Raw genomic sequence first — 15,564 nt, forward strand, 5'->3', positions numbered from 1 at the left:
TGATGGAATTATGATTAGAGTTAGACTTAGGAAGATAAGATGATGACAAAATTAAAAATTAATATTAAAACAAAATTATAATAAAAAAATGAAGAGTCGAAAGTAAAAAAATAGAGACATTTAGCCATCTTATTTTTTTTTAAAAAAAAATTATTTTAAACAATCAATTACTATATGAATGGTAAACGGGTCAACTATTAAAGGCATGATTCGGGCTGACCCGTAATCCAAAATGGTGACAGGTGTCCTCTCCATATCCAAAGCCAATCAGTTGATTTCGAGCTTTTACAAAAATAGAGAAAAAGCTGAGACGACAAGTCTTATTAATCTGTAATTCAACAACGTGGGTTCCTAACAATAATAATCTCTACACAAAATTCATCTTACGAAAGGTAGAGAGAGAAATATATTTTATATATATATATATATATAATGGGTATATATACATGTGTGTTTTATTGGGTTGGCTTATTGGGTTGGCTTCGTTTGTGTTTTATTTCAGGTTTTGATTTCTGGGTTTGGATTTGGTAGGTTGAAAATGTCGAGCTCAGTAGCGAAGGAGACCCAAAGCGGTGCTGGAGATGAAGGTTTCTCCTTGGAACTCCCAGCTCCTCCTGGTTGGACAAAAAAGGTCTCTTTCTCTCTCTACAACTTTTTTTTTTCTCTCTCTAGATGTATATATTATCTGTCACATTCATTTCTTTGAATTATGCTGTTTTTTGTGCTGTGAATTTTGTTTGTCTCTGTAAATTGGAGTCTGGGTATGTTCAATTTTAGAGAATTGGGTGGTTCTGTTGTTGAATTTCATTCAGCAGTGATAGTTTTGAAGCTAGGGTTCGTCGGCATGTTTTTCTTATTTTGGTGAATTGTGGGTATAATTTTGAATTCTTGTCACTTGTTTGATGTTTCTTTTTATTGAGTTTTCTTGGATTTTCTAGGAAATTAAAATTTTAACCATACTGGTTTCTTAGAGCCTTCTGTTGTTGAATTTCATTCAGCAGTTAGAGTTTTGACTCTAGGGCTTGTCGGCATGATTTTCTGATTTTGGTGAATTCTGGGTATAATTTTGAATTTTCACCACTTGCTTAATGTTTCTTTTTATTAAATTTTCTTGGGTTTTCTAAGAAATTAAAATTTGAACAATACTAGTTTTCTTAGGGCCTTCTGAAAGGGTTCCTGAAAATAGTAATCTCCTCTATGTTTGGTAATTTATCATTTTTTATTTTCAGGTTGTTGTTGGAACTAAATGCTGTAATTGATGACCTATCTAACGAAACTAAAATTTAGCTGGTGTTTCGATGTCCCTTTTTGCTTGATATTAATTAAAGGAATACTGTTTAGAAAGTGGGGATGTAGTTTTTTTTTTTTTTTTTTTTTGAACAAAGTGGGGATGTAACTCTCCATGGTTCTATGAGAACGGAAATTTTCATATTTATTCACTTTCACCTTTACAAAAGTGGTTTATATAGTAATTGTGGAAATGTGGGGTTGTGATTGATATTTTGTGGACTTGTACTCTTGTGGCATTCCTTCATGGTTCCATCTTATTGTGAATGTTTGGGGTTTGTAAACTATTATTACTACACTTTCCGGATACCTCGAAGCAAGTTTCAAAAATAAGATAGTGTTATCCTAAGGTTGCCATTCTAAACTTTAGCAAGGTGCCAACCCATATACTCTAGCATGCACGTATAGGGTTGAGTCTGGATGAAACCTAAATATGTATGTAGTGGTTTCTACTACCTATATATTCTTAGTTGCTCTTGTGCTAAGTTTTTCTAGATTGGTTCCTAAAGCCTGACCTCATTTTTGTCATGTGTTTTCAACTAAGTTATATTGCTTATTTTCTGGGAAAATTGATATAATTACATTATTGTCACACAAAACATGTGCCAAATTTTGATTGTGAACTGTTCTCTTTTCCCCCCTTTTTTGGTGGGGAATTCATTTATTTGGATTACATTTATTTGATGTGATTGTGTAATATGTCTAGATTAGAAAATAAATTTGATTGATTCTAAGAAAATTTTGTGGAAACTAATTTTCTAATTTGGTGATTGATGGAACTTACTTATCATTTCCAAGTCAATAAACAACCATATGAAGGTCTTCTTCTTTTATATACATTAGATGTACTGATGTAATAAAAAATACATACAGTAGAGTTGTCACTAGTGTGGGAACAAGAGGGGGAGAAACAAGTGAATTTTCGATTATAGTTGGCTTACATCAAGGATCCATATTAAATCCTTGTTTTTTTGCATATGAATGTTTAAAATGGTACTCCCCTGTGCTATTTGGAATCCAAAATTTGCAAGTTGGAACAACAAGAAAAAAAGAAGAAGATATAGGGTGCAATTTTAGCAAAATTAAAAATAGCAATGAAAATAAAGTAAAACTTAACGGCCAGAAGGTATCTGAGAAAGATAATTTTTAATATCTTGAATCCATTATTTATAAAGAATGATAGATTAAGGAGGATGGATGAAATGGAAGAGTGCTTCGAAGGTGTCGTGAGATCATAAGCTACCTAAAACATCGAAGGGTTAAGTTTAATTTGACTGTTATGATGCCTGCTAGACTGCTATAATGCATGTTATAGAACATTGGGCTGTTAAGAAACAATATATTAAAAAAAAAGGGGGGGTGTGATTGAAGCAAGAATGTTAAGATGGGTGATTCCTGTTATAAGGAAAGCCAAAATAAGAGGTGAATTCATTCAGAATGGCCATGTACGATGAAGAACAAAGTGCTTGTAAGGAGGTGTAATTTGGTTCACAATGAAGATGCTAAAAGAAATATGAGAAGGCTAAGGAGGACACAGGTTGAGGAATCAAGAATAGAGCTACTTGGAGGGAACAATTCCATAGAGCCAACCTTAGTAATTGGGACAAGGCTTATTGAGTTCAGTTGATTAAGTTTGAGTGATAATTGCCAAAAAGAAAGCACATTAATTTCTTATTTGGGACCTGAGGACCAAATGAAAAAGCACACTCATTTCTTTTTCTTTTGTGGAAGGTGTCCTTTAAAAATCTAATCAAATAGACGTGTGTTTTGTGCTATTATTGAATTCCAAGCTTGTGAAAAGTGATGCAGAGAACTAGTTGGTTTAAGCCTATGCCTGCAGTTAAAGATGGAGTGAGGTTTATATATGAATAAAAATAAATAAATAAATAAAATAAAACTGTTAAAGAGGGTAAATTAATGATGTATTATGCCCCTCTTGCTTTAAATTAATGTTAAACAGTAGTAAACATACATATAACTTTCTGCATCTATGCATTTGTTCAATCATACTCTTTTTCCTGGTACCAGATTCCTATGTGTCCGTGCATGTACTAATACTGGTACCATGGAACATAGGTGGGCAAATCCCCTAAATGGTCTCCTAAGTTATTTGTGCATGTCATAAATACATTTGTTACAGATATTCTATTTGAATTATTTATTGGCATGTACATGTCATGCCTGAAAATTTGGGGGTTGTGGTCTTTGGATTTCCCATTTTGTTACTGTAATTGGACTTGATTAAAAGTGTGAGTGCACTTTTTTATGAATATGTTGAAGAAAAAAAAAAAAAAGCAGAGTTCGCGAATTACGATGGAGATAATTTTAAGGTATCTAGTATCTATGAAACAAAGTTCTTGTAAGCTTCCAAAGTATATGAAAGCACTAAAACCATGCATGTTGAACACAAAGAGCAGATGCCCAGATCTCCAACTTATGTCTATACAAGGCACTAAGACATAGTGGTCTCAAAAGAAATCCTTTTAACTTTGTGTATTAGCTGGTGCATAGGAGACAACAAAGACCTACAGTTTGTTTGTTTGTGTGTGTTTGTCTTTTTTTTTTTTTTTTTGGTCTCTGCAATTTGCAGTAAACTTTGAGACATTTTACAAGCCTATCAATGTTTCACTCAAAATAAATGGCAGCCATCTCCAACAATAAGATATCATCGACTCTCTGATCAAAAGAGGCGAGAAGAAAATTTTCTCAGTTCTCAATTTAAGCTGGCTTATATGCCCCAGTAATTATCTTGGTGTAAGCATTTCACATTTCGCTATTGCCCTACATTGAGCTAACCTCTGTTTTTAAATGGGATCCCTTTGTTTTTGTGATTGCTTCAAATTGGGTGACGGTTTGCTTTGAATAATCTGTAGTTGATGGCTTTTTGTTTTTGTTTTGTTTTTTTTGGATGTATTTTTTCTTTTTCCTGTTGAGGATGCCTCATCCTCTTGGCCTTGTGCCTTAATAAAATTTTTCTTGTCTGTTGCTGATCAAAAAAAAAAAAACATTGAGCTAACCTCTGTGTTGATTCTCTGCCATGAGTTGAGAAAATTGAACAGTTTTTAAAGCATAAATTCCTTTTGGAAAAAATGCAAGCAATTGTTTATCATAGTGGATATAGTTCATTACTACAAATTTGAAAATGAGTTTGATGGATTGCAATTTAAGCAGCACGGACACAAACACGTGACACAACACAGACAAGCCAACATGGAAATTTTCAAAAAATATAGTATACAACGCATGGGGGATACATGCAAAATATATAATTTTATTTATTTATATATGTCATACATATGGGTAATTTAAGTCCTTTATCATCTTGAAAACATGCTTTCATTCCGTTTGTTTTTTGGGGGTATTGGGAGGGAAATTGAATCCATGACCTACACGGAGTAAGGTACCGTACATGGAATTTGGCCATTAGGCTAACCCTGGTGGTTAATACATGCTTTCATTCAGTTGATGAAGAATAAACTATTGCACATAGACAAGGAAAAAGTGGCTTAGAAGGAGATGAACAAAGAACCTATGAAGCTCTGAATGATGTTCCTTTTTGTTCGTTTGCTATCATGGAGTAGACATATGAAAATAGTTTCCATAAGTTTAAAGTTTGCAAAGGGCTTAGGGTGCCTTTGCTGGTTAAAGGAGTTCCCATTCAAGTTGTGTTGTGTTGAACCATGAGCAAATTTATGTGAAGAGAATTCATTCTTAGACTTCTTGCAATCATTAGAATATGGTTTTTCATATGTGATCATAAAATATTCAGAATCATATCTGTTTGTATTTTTTTTATTTTATATTTTATTTTATTTTATTTTTGTGTGTGTGTGCGTGTGTGGTGGGTCACTGTTTATGGATGTGTAGTTGTGTGTTTGTGTTTCAACTTGTCTTTTCAAGAGATTTCATGACTGTACTCTTTTTTCTTTTTCTTTTTCTAACTTTTCACTTTCCTTCTAGTGAAACTAGTTTCTTATCCATGCATTTGTGAGTGTATCTTATAATACAGTGTCACAAGTATGGATGTTTGATTATAGGTATTCTAAGACCAAAAAGTAGTTTCTTATCCCTGTATTTGTGAGTGTATCTTGTAATACAGTGTCACAAGTATGGATGTTTGATTATACGTATTCTAAGACCAATTGTCAAGCTTTCCATGTATCACTTTATTTCTATAATTGATGCAGGAAGATTAGTTTCTCTTTGAAATTATGCCAATGTCCAAATATCATCGTTTTTTTGAATTTAACCTTCCATGAGCTTCTTATATTCTGCATCAATAATACTGTCACATGTACAAGGATAAGAGATTAAACAATAGGAAAAAAAATTTAAAACAATCCAACAGGTGAAGGGCTCAGTAACAAGGAATCTGTTGTCTCAAATTTGAGTCTCCAAGGGCTTACCCAGTGTGTGTTTTTTGCAGGTTGTTGTGTGCATCTGAGATACTTACTTGTTTCAACTCATGTAGGTCAAAAACACCACAGTGGAACGAAAATAGTAACAGTTGGAATAAAACGATTAACTCACTTTTCAAAAAATTGAGTTTTTTTTGTTTTACATATATATATATATATATTTTTGTTTTTAGTGAATTTTTTTAATATTTTACACAATTTTTTTTTTAGATACACCAAATCTAGATACACTTAAAAATATTTGTAAATAAAAAAGAATTTAAAAAATAAAAAAAAATAAATAATAAATAAATAATAAAAAAAATTATTAAAATCGAGTACATTTTCGTATTTTGTTGTATTCAATGAATTTGTAAACGATTTTTGTACAAATTTTATATTTTTTAAGTATACCAAAATTAAGCTGATGTAAAAAGTGAAATAAAAAATGATTAAAATATTTCAAAAAATCATTAAAAATACAAAAATACGAATTAAAAATGCAAAAAACTGTTTTTGAAAACTTCAAACCAAACAGTTGTTTGTTGTATCTGTGAACTTTGACATCAAGCCCCAATTGCTTCTATACGTCCAAAAAAAAAAATAAAATAAAATAAATAATAATAATAATAATAATAATGATAATAATAATAATAAAAATAAATAAATTTTTTGAATTAGTCAGTGACGTCTAGACGACCTTTTCCAACAATTGAAATACTTTTAGTGAATTAAAAAGGAAATAATGATATAAGCTGGGAGAGAGGGGGATTAACTTTTTCAGCTTTATAGAATTGCATTAAATAAATGTTGAGAGTGGGTAGGACCATGACAACCTCACTTCTCAAGTTATGCATTAAGTGATGGGCAAACAATAGAGTAATAAAAACAATGCTTTTCTAGGGCTATCTACAAAAGTTGGAGAAATAGTCTTGGTCAGTCAGTTTCAGAGATGTTTGGAAGATTGTATCACCTTGTGAGACACAAAACCAGATATCTAGGGTTTAAGGAAATTCATGTGGAGCTCAAAAAGATTTGATGATAGTGGTACTAGTATCATGCGTGAATGCTATCTTACTGTAAATGTTCGCAAGGCTATTGATCACCTGTGATGAGGCTTAGAATCTATAAGACAACACAAGCTACGATATGAAGTTAAACCAAGCACACAAGGAAGAGACATGCGGCTTCATATTGAAGCAAAGCTTGAGTATACGCAAGAAACTAAATAAAAATACTACACTAAATTTGGAAAACATGCATTGTACTTATAATCTGAACATTGCATTGCTATTTTGCAGAACTATTGAAGTTAAATTTACTTCACCTCATATGCAAGCATACCTTTAACGAGTGACTAAGTTTTGTAAGCATTTCCTTCAAAATGTAGAGGTGGCACACTTTTGCACAAATGTTTTCTAGCTTGTGGGGTAAGTTAGTTGCATATGATTCATGGATTTATGGATTTACTAAATGCTCAAATTAACCCAACTCAATTCACACATGTCTTCTCCACTCAGCTCTGTGTAGAGCTGTATCGTTGTTTAAATCGGTTATTTTATTATCTCACGGCGCTCTCTGCCTCAACCCTCATTCTTTATTGCTTTCTTCCTATTTGACACCTTGAGAAGCCTATGAATTCATCAGTTGGAGATGATCAACAAGGAGTTGTTGGGAAGTTGTGAAGGTTTGCTTGGGAGAGGTACAGTTTGTGGAGGAAGGTGATAAATGGAAAGTGCAATCATGACTAGTTGGATTGGTCCACAAATTCAATAAGGAACTACATGGTATGGGTGTATAGAAAAGCATTATGTGTGTTAGGGATGATTTCTTTAAGTACAAATGCTTTAAAGTGGGGAAGGGTGTACAGTGCAGTTTTGATAGAATTCGTAGTTTGATTAAAGGCATTTGAGGGAAACTTTATTGGATCTGGGGGATTGTGGTTACTTTCGAGGTGTCGATGGCGAATTGTTGTAAATCATCTCCCACAGGCGTGCTATAGATACCTGTTTACTAGAAGTTGTAGGTGCAATCATGGCTAGGCGGATTAGTCTACAAATCCAATAAGAGGACAACATGGTATGGGTGTATAGAAAAAGCATTATAAAGGTGAGGGATGATTTCTTTAATTACACATGCTGTAAAGTGGAGAAAGGTGTGGAGTGCAGTTTTAATAAGATTCCTAGTGTGATTAGAGGCATTTGAGGGAGAATTTTCTGGATTTTATGGGATTGTGGTTAGTTCAGAGTGTTTATGGCAGATTGTTGGACTTCATCTCCCATAGGTGTGCTGTAGAAACCTATTTACCGGAGGATTTTGCAGGAGTGGGACGCAGAGTCAATTGAGGCACTTTTTTGGATGCTTCAGATCAATCTGCTTCAGGCAAAGGTGACACTCTGGCTTGGAAAGGGTCTAGGAATGGCATGTTTCCAGTGCCTTCTTCCTATTGAAAACTAATTGGAGAGAGGGATGTCGCCTACCTGTAAAAGGGGATATAGAAGTCGAAAATCTCATTCCAAAGTGCTTTTCTTTGCTTGGATGGTGGTTCGTGAAACTATTCTATCAACTAATAACTTGAGGAAGTGAGACAAAGTTGTGTTAGATTGGTGCTTCTTGTGCAAGAGTGTAAGGGAAAGTGTTAAATCATCTTTTATTGCACTGCCTTGTTACTAGAGACGGGTGGAATGTGGTGTTCTGTGTTTGGAGTTTAATGGGTGATGCTTGGTCAGTAAGGGAGTTTTTTGTTTCTTGGAGCGGATAGTGTCCTAGTGGTAGAGATAGGAAGGTTTGGGAGATTGCTCTTTATAGTTGATTTGGTGCTTGTAGAGAAAGAGAGAGAGAGGAAGAGAACTTTTGAATGTGTAGAGAGCTCAATTCTTTGTTTGAAAGGAATAGTGCTGTTCTTTATGTATTTTTGGCTTAGGGACTTTTCCTTCCGCTAATTTATTTTGTTGACTTTCATGGGAGCTATATATCTTTGTAAATAAATAGCAGAAGCACAATTGTTTCATCTTTAAACATTGTGTATACACTTTTTGTTGGTGCCTTTTAATACACTTGCTATCTTTACTTATATTAAAAAGAAAAAGAAAAAGAAAAAGAAAATTGAATCACGCCACTCCATATTGGTGAACTTTTTTTAATTCTAGTTGCACGCGATCAAACCGTCTTGAACAATTTTGTCATTTTGTCTTCAATTGGTTCAACTTTTAATTATAACAAATTTGTTTATTTTTATTTTTATTATCTTTTAACATCACTCATCCACTCTCAGCTACACCCATTTTCACAACATTCTATTTCTGAACTGCTTAACATCTTGCACCATACAACATAACTAATTTTAAGCTATCCTATAGAGCTTACCCTTCAATTATACGACACTTGTGAAGTACTTTTCCATTTTATGGGTAACTACTAAGATCGTCTTCATTTTTGCATTTCATACCACACCCGTGAAGTACTTTTCCACTTTATCCATCGTGCTCATAATGTATGGGCAGCATCCCCTTCATTCTTCTATTTCACGTAGATGAAGATTCCAAGATATCAGAAATGGTCCTCTTCCTCTTACTCTCTTTTCCTGATTGTGTCTTGAGATGTGACGATGACATTTTATATTGTCGATCTACTAACCTCAGCCCTCCTTTCTCCTGGCTGTGACCAGCTAGCCACATGGAGGATAAGACATGAATCATGACACTATCAAAGTCAATTTTAAGGGGTTAACAGAGTGAAGGATACTTAGCATGATCATATTTTCCAAGACCTTTACACCTTTCCCCCAAAAAAGAAAAAAATGTTCCACGGCCTTACAGTGATGAGCAGATCTGTTGATTTTCAACTCTGGTACTGAACTTACAATCAAGTAATTACTCTGTTTTTCTTCTCTATATTATAGATTTCTGATTGTCAGACATGAATTATGTAACAACACAAGTCTGAAGAGGAAATATAAATTGAGATGCACCATTTTCTATATTACTGCTTATATATGCTCTGTTTAGGCACTCGATATTATGTGTTACTGCTTAAAATAAGTACTTTCATGTGGATGCATCTTAGTGACCTATGTCAGTTGAGCTTCCCAAGCGGCCTGGTCAAGGCTAACTCTTCATGTCTTTTTGTTTCCCAAGAAGTTGGTGGGGGCTGAAGCTTTACAAGGGAAACGTGTGAAAAAAGAAATGAATTCAGGTAATGACTGAAATATGAAGTTACATAGGGATATATCTCTCATATTAAACAAAATTTCATAGTATTTATAGCTGACAAAGAATTGTTGATAATGCTAAGCCTGTTGTCTACATCATTGTGAAATATGTATTTGTTTGTTTAATGTTGAATGTAGATTACTATGTTACACAAAAGTGAGCGTAGTCCGAAGTCCTCATTGTAAGGGTGTCAGAGTTGTCTCATAACTTATCTTATTGCAAAGTTCATTTTTCCAAGCCTTTGTTCATATTTTAAGCTGGTATGGTCTTTCAAAGTGCTTCCAGATATCAAGAGCTTTCTGGGACAGTTGACTGCTAGAACAGAGGAGACTTTGCAACCACCATCTTGTACATGGGCCCTATGCTTAGTTTGTCAGAGGTTGTCTACTTTTCAGGGGATTAGTTAGGTGGTCTTTCTGAGATTTCGTCTTTTTAGGATTCCTATTTCCATGTTCAGGGGAAGAGGAGGATTATATGGTGTTTTTGTACTTTGGTGGCTGTGATTTTGATCATGTTGGTTGAAATGAGCAATAGTGTTTGCTTCAAGAGTTGGGCTATGGAATCAATCTGGATGATAGTCTAATAGAGTAATTCTCATGGACTCCAGTCAATTGAAAAGAGTTCGACAGCATATGTTGGTATAATGTTTTGGAGCTGATTTTATGTGAGTTTGAAATATAGAATGAGATCATGTAGAAGCAAGATGAACCTGGCATCATCAATTGAGTATATCGGAAGCACACCCATTTGACTGGCACAGCAACTATGTGTGACTAAATATATGCTCTCATGTGCACAAAAACTTGTGGAAAGGTTACCTACTTTTGCTGCTAAAAAGTGTATAATTGATGTGTGAAGCCATAATGAACATTGAATTTAAATTATGCTTTGAACATAACCTCACGCCTCTATCATCAGTTGTGCATGAAGTGTTTATGTTCATAGTGCAATGAACCATTTGGTTTGGACAAGAATCAACGTGTAACCTTGCATGAATACCAGAATTCAAGACTTTGATGAGGTTTGGTGTCAATATACCGAAGTGGCATTGTTTTAATAAGGCTATTTGGAAAAATAGATAGATAAATGATCCGGAGGAAATATATTCATGTCTCTCATGTCCAAGCAAATCAGATTACATGGTTGAGTGAATTTAAACCATGAGATTACGCTATCAGAATTCATATTAGAAATATTATGCTATGTTTCCTTCCTTGCATTTACTTTATTTTTTTCTTGGAGATGCAAAGATTTTATAGAATGAGTCGCACAATCATGGAATTTGAACCAAATTTATAGGTTTTATGCTCTTCTAGATCCTGTGATTTCTTTGGCCTTCTATAAAATTTAACTTTTTTAGTCATATTGGAGAGCAGAGGCTTGGCAAATATCATGAAAAATAGATGGACACATCAAATGCTAGAAGACAGCGCATTGTTTCTATATCAAAGCTAATCGAAACTGTGTCCTGATTAAGGGAAAAAATTGTAGTGACAAGTTCAGGTCAGCTGGTATATGCTTCTTTGTTTCTAAGATGTACTGTATTGGACTATGTTAATTTCAGTAATATTTTGAACTTCTCCATTTGGAGTAGGCATGTGAGTTTGGATTAAACATTGGTCAATTTGAAGTGGATTCAACGATGGAATTTTATGGTAACCTCTGAGGGTTGCCCTCACAAGTTCTGTAGGCATTATGTTTTGATCTGAGATAGAAAGATGGAGTTCAAACTTCAAAATGATATAATACGATCACATATTATGTTTTGATCTGAGATAGAAAGATGCTTTATCTTTTGTATTGTTGAAAATTCCTTCCATAATCTGCATCTGAGAGGTTAATTTAGAATAAAGGATCTATTCCTATGTTTTTCCTTGAGAGATTTTTGAAACAAATGGTCATTTGAACACCTCCTTTACGGCACTTGTTAGTAAAACCTTATATTGCATTTATAAAAGATGCCTATCATTCTCAAAAGGTAGACAAGATTTGTGGTAATTTTGACGAATTGACTTTTACTAAAGATAAGGGCGGTTGCCTTAGCCATGATCAGGTTGAACATGTGATTGAATATGAAAGAATTGACTAATGGAAGCAAGGAAATTGATTCTATGATGGTGGAGATTGGCAAGAATAGGAAGGTCTCAAAGAAATGAAGGGGAAAATCATCCTCAAGGAAGGAAATGGAGTTATGATGATCATAGGAAGAGAGGATCCGGAGCAAAGAGATGTGAAGGATATGGGTGGCTGTTTGGTTAAAGATAGTTTATTTTTCCCAAGAATCCGGTCAGTGCTCTTTTTTTCTTTATGGAATATTTTGAGAGGATATTCAAGGGGGGGAGCATCCAGATATCACTTCTGCTATGCTTATTGGTAAAGTTGGTGGAGCTAAATGGAAATCAATGTCAGATGCCAAGAGCACTTTTGTGAAGTGGGCACTATATTGATGCTTTTTAGAAGATGGGTTTTGTTTTGTTGCTTTTGGTTTGTAGTCAAGAGTGTTGAATCTTTCTTATGTACTTTTTCTTGATTGTATATGCGTTGTGTCCCCTCGGCACATTTGCTAATACAATTTTCTTTGTTGCTTATAAAAAAAAAAAAAAAAAAAAAAAAATGTATAATTTAACTTGGTTAAAAATTCTTTGAAAAGAAACCTATAGTTAAAGAAGTTAAACGTCTACAGCTTACTTTTCCATATTGTATCTGCGCTACATTAATAACAATCACATCTTATACAAATTATTGTTGACAAGCATGTTTCTTTTAAAACAAATATAAAGGTCCTCAGCTATTTCAAGTATGATTCACTTCATTTCACATTGGTGTAGGTTAGTCTATGCGTAAAACATTGGCAGGTTTAATAAATTTTATATGCTGATTAATTTACACAATCATTTTTCCTTTTCCACGTTCTGAGTGTCTTTTAGATTTTACAGTATTTTCTATTCCATGTTCTGTTTATTCTTGTATAAGACACCGTGGCAGCTGAGAATAATAAATTAATATGGAATGCGAGTTGTATATTTATTTCTGCTTTATTCTCAAAGAAAAGAAGAAAACAAAAGTTATATATGATTGAAGTCCATGTCTTGATTTTCATCTCACCTTGATATCGAGATGACCGAAGAGAGTTGAGCTGTTGCATGAAGGTTGGTGGACCAACTGGTTACCTAGTGGCCTATGGTCAAGCAGGATAGCTAAATAAGAATATTTATTGGTAAATTACACTAACCTCCTTTAAAGTTTAAAGAAAATACATTGAGTTACACAAGTTTGACGTAATTACACTGGGCTCCCTTAAAGTTTCAATTCATCTATTACTTAGCTCCTTTTAATCATTAATTCTTAGTCGGATGGGTGAAAAAGGTTATATTGTCATCTCGTTGACATTGAAATGTATATTTTACATTTGTTCATCTCAGTATAATTATACCAAATTTGTAGGGTTTACTGTATTTTTGTTAAATCTCAAGGGTGATCGGTGTAATTTACCCAATATTTTATTTATCTCAAAAAATGCATGTGACTGACTCCAGATATGCGTTTGTGTACTGTGGACAGTATCTATTTTTCATATTATTTTTTTCTTCCATATTATGTTCAGAGATTTAGTTTACTTTGTATACATTTACTTAAATCATCCTTTCTCATTCATTTTACAACCCTAAGTTTCAATACTGTAAAGCCTGCTTTCTGAAATTTCTTTTCTTGTTTCTTTTTCGAGAGAAACGAATTGTATAACGCATAGTTGTATTTACCTGCAGTTCATGCCCAAGAAAGGAGGTACCCCTAAGAAGAATGAGATTGTATTCACCTCCCCAACGGGGGAGGAGATCACAAACAGAAAACAATTGGAACAATACCTGAAATCGCACCCTGGTGGTCCCGCAATATCCAAGTTTGATTGGGGGACCGGTGAAACTCCAAGGAGATCAGCCCGGATTAGTGAGAAAGCAAAGACAACTCCACCACTGGAGATTGAGCCTCCAAAGAAGCGTAGCAAGAAATCTTCTGCTTCAAAGAAGGATGATAACAAAGAAAAAGAAGTCGGTCCTGAAGAAACCGAGGTGGTGAAAGAAGTTGACCAGCAAGATGGAGATAAAACTGAGAAGGGTAATGCAGCTAAAGAAATCGAGAAGGATGTTGTGGAGGAAAATCAAGATCAGAAGAACAAAGACAAAACGCATGGTCTGGAACCAGAAGAAGCTAAGCTTGGAGACGATGACATTAAAATGCCTGATGCTGAAGAGTGCAAGAAGGATGGAGAAGCAAAACAGGGTAATTCAAAAGAGGCTCAGGTTGGAAAAGTGGCTGACGGTTCTGAAGTAACTCAAAATGATAAGGGAAAAGTGGAGGATACAGATGTTCACGAAAAGGTGGAGCAAACATCACTCGAAGCTGAGAAACCGGATACGGCCATTGTTGAGGAAAAGTGCCAAATGGAAGGACAGGAGAAAGCAGACCAGACAAGTAATGAGAAAGAAGCGACAGAGAAGAAAATTGAGGAACAAAACACATTGATGGACAATGAGGTAAGCAAGAAGGCAGAGGGAGAAGTGATTGAGAATGGCAGCCATGTCGGCAAGGCTGGTGGCTCCGAGCCTCAAGTTACAATGTAGATTAATTTGGTGCAGGTCCCTTTGGATGACTGTAGTATAACTGTTGCTTTATGATAGAATTTCTGATTGTTCATGAAGACATATGTATTTAAAATCATAGATTAGGCCTTGTCTGCTCTAGCTTTCGTTCCGTCAAAGTGACACATAGCATGCAGAGATCGATCTTTGTAACATTACTACTATCTTATGACGTAGATTAGGGCTTCAATGCTGGTGAACTTGTAGCTTGCAGAGATCTATGTGACAATTTAGTGTTGAAACTGGTATTGTAATAATAAGTGGTTATGCATTAGCTTACTGAACCTATTAGCCTCCTTTGAGTTTGTTTTATCCAGCATTGGTGTGATTTGCACTTCGGATGCGTGACAAATTTTGACCAGGTTCAGATGGGACTAAGAAATTAGTTGCCTTTTCGCCCAGAGGGTTTCTTGCATTGCAAATATCTTTCTTAGCTGAGAAAATGGAAGAAAATGAAGGAAAATATTGTCATGACCATATGGATTGTGTGTGGTTGTCAAACTGTGAAGCCCCAAATTAACTCTTCATTGTCTGCATCTTACATACCCAATTGTAGCCAAATGTTCTAGGGGATTTGCCACTTCCAAGAGCATTGTAAGATGGAAAGCTATCTTTCCTGCTTCCGCCATGCAAATCTCAATTTGTTGAATTTGGGGTTCCAATAACTAGGGTTGCAAATGAAGCGAGTCGGGCTAAGTTTTTCTAGGCTTGAGCTTAGCTCATTTATTTATCGAACTTGATTATCCAGCTCGAGATCGATCGAAGTTCGATAATGAATTTTTTTTACAATTATTTATATTATTAAATATATTAGTTTTAAATAAAAATATTACTTATATTATTTAACATATAAATAATATATTTATTTCATAATTTAAATAAAGATAAACGAATCAAGCTTAACAAGTTAAGTTTATTCGAGTTCGAGCTCAGCTCGTTTATTAAACGAGTTTAAAAGTTAGGCTCAATCTCGTTTATTTACTTAACAAATCAAGTCGAGCCTTTAAAGAGCTGAGCTTACAAATGGTTCGG

At 34.4% G+C, this 15,564-nt stretch overlaps 1 protein-coding gene across 3 annotated transcripts; it reads left to right on the forward strand.

Annotated features, from left to right (window-relative positions):
• Window positions 1–157: 157 nt before the first annotated feature.
• LOC114318048 (uncharacterized) lies at window positions 158–14,816 on the forward strand. 3 transcript variants are annotated; one of them, XM_082903365.1, is made up of 4 exons: window positions 326–392; window positions 532–631; window positions 9,821–9,878; window positions 13,660–14,816. In XM_082903365.1, the coding sequence occupies exon 4, from the start codon at window positions 13,663–13,665 to the stop codon at window positions 14,512–14,514; it is 852 nt and encodes a 283-aa protein (XP_082759491.1). In that variant the 5' UTR covers window positions 326–392; window positions 532–631; window positions 9,821–9,878; window positions 13,660–13,662; the 3' UTR covers window positions 14,515–14,816. The 3 variants fall into 3 exon arrangements, with proteins under 3 accessions (XP_082759490.1, XP_028120709.1, XP_082759491.1); XM_082903364.1 differs by lacking the exon at window positions 9,821–9,878 and having other exon boundaries at window positions 158–392; XM_028264908.2 differs by lacking the exon at window positions 9,821–9,878 and having other exon boundaries at window positions 260–392; window positions 503–631.
• The last annotated feature ends 748 nt before the right edge of the window (window positions 14,817–15,564 follow it).

The sequence above is a fragment of the Camellia sinensis genome, chromosome 13, assembly GCF_055761805.1.
Source record: "Camellia sinensis isolate YWXY chromosome 13, ASM5576180v1, whole genome shotgun sequence".
Taxonomy (NCBI): Eukaryota; Viridiplantae; Streptophyta; class Magnoliopsida; order Ericales; family Theaceae; genus Camellia; species Camellia sinensis.

Coding starts and splice junctions, on each gene's coding strand:
- LOC114318048 (XM_082903364.1), top strand. CDS start 539: ATGTCGAGCTCAGTAGCGAAGGAGACCCAAAGCGGTGCTGGAGATGAA. Junction 632..13,659: donor CTCCTGGTTGGACAAAAAAG/GTCTCTTTCTCT, acceptor ATTTACCTGCAG/TTCATGCCCAAGAAAGGAGG.